Source organism: Lathyrus oleraceus, chromosome 3 (genome assembly GCF_024323335.1).
Source record: "Lathyrus oleraceus cultivar Zhongwan6 chromosome 3, CAAS_Psat_ZW6_1.0, whole genome shotgun sequence".
Lineage (NCBI taxonomy): Eukaryota > Viridiplantae > Streptophyta > Magnoliopsida > Fabales > Fabaceae > Lathyrus > Lathyrus oleraceus.
In genome coordinates, this window is record NC_066581.1 from 47,011,033 (window position 1) to 47,013,274 (window position 2,242).

Genomic DNA, 2,242 nt, shown 5'->3' on the forward strand with positions numbered 1-2,242 from the left:
TCGAGTCGATGACTCTGGGAAGCCTTTTAGGGACCACCTTAGAGCATAGTCCACACCTGCGAGAGGGATATGGGTTTTCATTGCAGGAAGCCATAGACTCTACCTACCTTGATACTCATGTTGCATCGAACTTTTGAACCTACAACAAATGGCATATACAGATTATTCAGAATGTATCAGAGTTTTGAATCTGCGTGACTTATATCATTCCATCATTACATTATCATTCATCATGACAAATTTTTTGCATATGCGTTTCTTTTCCAGGAATCCAAGAGCTTAGTTTGTTGACTAAACATTCGAGACAAAGCATGAATTCCGAGAGGAGAAGAATTTACAATTACAAGTTCGTGGAGCCTCAGTTGACTGTTTTGAGAGGATTGGGGGCATGTATAGTGTTTGGAAAGAAAGATGATTTCAAGACATCCTATGGAAACCTTTTGGGAGTACTGAACATTGAAGTCAATACCACTGCTGTGCATACTCTGGTGCAATTCTACGACCCTCCGTTGAGATGCTTTACATTCCAGGATTACCCGTTGGCACCCACATTGGAAGATTATTCACACATTCTAGGTATTAGGATCAAGAACCAAGTGCCTTATGTTCGCACTAAGGAACTCTCCAAATACCAAGTCCTTGCTGAAGGCCTCCATATAGGGAAAAAGGAAGTTAAGTTGAACTTGAAACCTAAAGGTGGAATTCATGGCTTCACCTCAAAGTTTCTAGTAGATAAAGCCATTGCCTTCGCCGAAGCTGGGAGTTGGACGATCTTCAACGCCAGTCTAGATCTACTAATCTATGGGATCATACTGTTTCTGAACATGGAAGAATTCGTGGATCTGGCTGCTATTCATATCTTTCTAACTCAGAACCTTGTTCCCACTCTTCTCGCTGACACTTATTACTCCATCCATGTGAGGACCCATAAGAAGAAAGGAACCATCGTCTGCTATACTCCTTTGATGTATAAATGGTTTATTTCGCATCTACCCAGCAAAGGTTCTTTCGTTCAAAACAAAGGCAATTTGAAATGGTCTCAGCGGATCATGTTATTGAATGTCAAAGACATCTTCTAGTATTCTCGAATCTACGACAACGTCAAACTCATCCTTAATGGTGGTGATTTTCCTAATGTATCTCTTCTTGGTATGAAAGGGGGAATCAACTATAATCTGAGGTTGGCATTATGACAGTTGGGATACCCCATGGTAGACAAGCCCGATCTCCAAGGTGTAGAAGGTTGTGTCTTGTATGAAGGGGTTGAAGATCTAGAATTAGTCAAGAAGATCGTCAAGGCTTGGGGAGCAATTTGTCCTCAAGGGAGAGCAGAAATGGGTAAGAAGAATTGCATTGCCAAGGAAGCTTACACCAGATGGGTAAAAGACAGGGTTAATGAGATTTTGCTGTCATTTCCGCCTGAACCGTCCATGAGCATCAAGCCTCCTGAACCAGTAATCCATCCAACTTCTAAGGTCGATGAGATGAAAAGAGTTATCAAGGCCCTAGAGAAAGAGAACGTTGATCTCAAGTCTATACTTGGTAAGATCTCCTTGGAGAAATAAACTTTGAAGTTCAACTTGAACCAGAAAAGAGACAGGGTGCGTCAAGCAGATGACGAAGTGAAAACGGAGGTATTCAAAAGAATAAAGGTGGGTGATACACTCAAGGGAACTTATGCCAGTTTGACAACAAAGAAGAAACAATTAGCCGAGACTCAATACCAGGCTTGTAAAGCAGAGCTTAATTACAGAGTATAAACCAAGAAGCTCCGAGACCATCTTGAAGCTTGCAAGAAAGGGTTGAAGGATGAGCAAAGCCACACCAAGCAGTTAGAGGTCACTCTTTGCTAGAATCAGTATGAGCTAAACCAGAGACTTGAGGAGATCCGTGAGCTAAAAGAGCAATCACGCAAGAACTTGGAAGGCACCAATCCACTCGAACAAGAGAATGATCGTCTGAAGAAACACAATGGACATCTTGAAGAACTCCTCAACCAGAAGGAAGCATTTGTGAGAAGAATTTAGATGAACCTGATCACGATCTACCACTTGACTCCCCCGAAGGAAGCATGGTATTGGGAGAAAGGAGTGCACGCATGACCCCATTCACTGAACAAGCCACCTAAACTTCTCAGATTTGTTAAGTTGTTTCTGAATAGTGCCCATTGGGTTTGATATGTATTTCCTCTTTGTTTCTTGGTTGATATCAGATAGGGTTGGTGTTGAGACTCTTGTAGTCC

The 2,242-nt window shown here is 42.0% G+C and overlaps 1 protein-coding gene across 1 annotated transcript; it reads left to right on the forward strand.

Moving 5' to 3' along the window:
- Positions 1-311: 311 nt before the first annotated feature.
- Positions 312-1,079, forward strand: LOC127129576 (uncharacterized). The gene has a single exon (XM_051058730.1). It carries the CDS (start codon positions 312-314, stop codon positions 1,077-1,079), a length of 768 nt encoding a protein of 255 aa, XP_050914687.1.
- Positions 1,080-2,242: the final 1,163 nt, after the last annotated feature.

Bases quoted from the DNA above. Each gene is read 5' to 3' on its own strand.
- LOC127129576 (XM_051058730.1), top strand. From the start codon at position 312: ATGAATTCCGAGAGGAGAAGAATTTACAATTACAAGTTCGTGGAGCCT.